The sequence below is a fragment of the Carya illinoinensis genome, chromosome 3 (genome assembly GCF_018687715.1).
Source record: "Carya illinoinensis cultivar Pawnee chromosome 3, C.illinoinensisPawnee_v1, whole genome shotgun sequence".
Taxonomy (NCBI): Eukaryota; Viridiplantae; Streptophyta; class Magnoliopsida; order Fagales; family Juglandaceae; genus Carya; species Carya illinoinensis.
The window spans coordinates 44,613,947-44,616,003 of record NC_056754.1 but is presented as its reverse complement, the minus strand read 5'-3'; the positions used below and the strand labels follow the sequence as shown (position 1 = coordinate 44,616,003).

The 2,057-nt window shown below is 43.1% G+C and overlaps 1 protein-coding gene across 1 annotated transcript; it reads left to right on the top strand.

Annotated features, from left to right (window-relative positions):
* Nucleotides 1-304: 304 nt before the first annotated feature.
* On the top strand, nucleotides 305-1,752 carry LOC122304851 (uncharacterized mitochondrial protein AtMg00810-like). The gene is made up of 2 exons (XM_043117116.1): nucleotides 305-508; nucleotides 1,078-1,752. The coding sequence occupies exons 1-2, from the start codon at nucleotides 305-307 to the stop codon at nucleotides 1,750-1,752; spliced, it is 879 nt and encodes a 292-aa protein (XP_042973050.1).
* Nucleotides 1,753-2,057: the final 305 nt, after the last annotated feature.

Below are 2,057 nucleotides of genomic sequence, written 5' to 3'. Positions count from 1 at the left end.
GTCACATTAGGGGCCATTTACCTTCTCAGCCTAGTCCTTTCCCGGATTTGTGTGGCCCATGTTTAACTGATCCATCTTGTAGTTCTGTGCCGCCTTCAATTTTGTAGGAATCCGCTGTTGATGGGCCAAGATCCCCTTTGGCACCCGTTTCTCTAGCTCCAACTCTAGCTCCCGCTCCAGCGCCAGTCCTTAGCACTCACCCGATGCAAACACGGGCCAAATCTGGGATATTTTTAAGCCTTCTACTCGAGCCCTGCATACATGCACGACTCCAAATTCCAAACTCATCCAATCTTTATTCACCATGCGCGAGCCCAAAGGGTTCAAGACTACTGCAAAGCATCCCAGATGGATTGCTGCCATGGATGAGGAGCTTCAAGCTTTGCATCACAATCACACTTGGGATTTAGTGCCCCGACCTGCAAATACAAATATTGTGGGATCCAAATGGGTCTTTCGCATCAAGTATCTCGCAAATGGTTCCGTTGATCATCTTAAGGCCCGTCTTGTTGCTTAAGTCTACACCTAGCAACTAGGCCTTGATTTCAATGATACTTTTAGCCCATTTGTCAAAGCCTCCATTGTTCAAGTTGTTCTTTCCTTGGCGGTCTCTAATCACTGGCCACTTCGTCAAATTGATGTGAAAATGCTTTCTTGAACGGCATTCTTCTGGAGGAAGTTTATATGGAGCAGCCTCCGGTTTATGTTGATTCGAGATATCCCTCCCATGTCTGCAGGTTACGTCGAGCTTTATATGGGCTCAAACAAGCTCCACAGGCTTGGTTTCATCGGTTCAATGCTTTTCTTCTTTCTACTGGGTTTTCTTGCTGTCAAGCTGACTCATCCTTATTTGTGCTTTCTAAGGGCGTTGCCCTAATCTATCTACTATTATATGTTGATGATATTTTCGTGACCAGCAACAATTTAGTTCTTTTTGATGCTTTTATTGGCAAATTATCCAAGGAGTTTGCCACCTAAGATATGTGCTCATTAAGTTATTTTTTGGGCCTTGAAGCACATTGGACTTCCTCTGGCCTTTTTCTCAGTCAAGCTAAATATGCTCATAAAATTTTGTAGAGTGCCAAACTAGTTGATAGTAAGCCCGTGAGCACTCCCGTGGTCGTTGCACATCACCTATCTATTGATGGTCCTGACTTTGATGATCCCTCACTCTTTCGGCCCCTTGTTGGTGCTCTTCAATATCTCACTATCACTCGGTTAGACCTTGCTCATGCTGTCTTTGCAGTAAGTCAATATATGCAAAAGCCTTCCCTTTGCCACTTTCAGGTTGTTAAACGAATCCTACGCTACATCAAGGGTACCTTGCGGAATGGCCTCTCTTTCACTCCATCTTCTTCCTACAATATTCTCGCTTACTCAGATGTTGATTGGACTGGCTGTCCTGATACACGACGGTCTATCTTTGGCTATGCTATTTACCTTGATGATAAACTTGTCTCTTGGCATTCCAAGAAACAACCGACTGTGTCTCGTTCAAGTTGTGAATCAAAATACCGAGCGCTTGCCAGCACCACTATTGAAGTCAAGTGGCTTGGTCATCTTCTTCATGATCTCAAGGTGACATCTTCATCTTCTCTGATTCTACTTTGTGATAATCAAAGCTCCATATTTCTTGCCACAAATCCAGTCTCTCACAATTGCTCGAAGCATATTGAGCTTGATTATCATTTTGTGCACGAATTGGTGGCTTTCGGAGAACTTTGGCTTCAATATGTCCCTACCAATCTCTAGCTTGCCGACATATTTACCAAGAGCCTTGATCGTCCTACATTTATATTCTTTCATTCTAAGCTTCGCGTTCGGGACTCTCAAGCACTAGGCTTGTGGGGTAAGGGTATTACGGTTACATATCAAGATCAAGATAAAGATCAAGCTCAAGATAAAGACTTACTCCCAGATCAAGATAGAATCCCTTCTTTATAGGCAACAGATGTAATTTTTATTTGATTTGGACTTAGCAACGTATACATGTAAACACCATTATAAATACAAACGTCAGCCACCCAAAAGATTACGGTGGTTTTTACAGAACCTTT

Excerpts from the sequence above, each read along its gene's own strand:
- LOC122304851 (XM_043117116.1), top strand. The coding sequence starts at position 305 with ATGCGCGAGCCCAAAGGGTTCAAGACTACTGCAAAGCATCCCAGATGG. Across the intron at positions 509-1,077 it reads ATCATCTTAAGGCCCGTCTT|AGTGCCAAACTAGTTGATAG; the intron begins GTTGCTTAAGTC and ends AAAATTTTGTAG.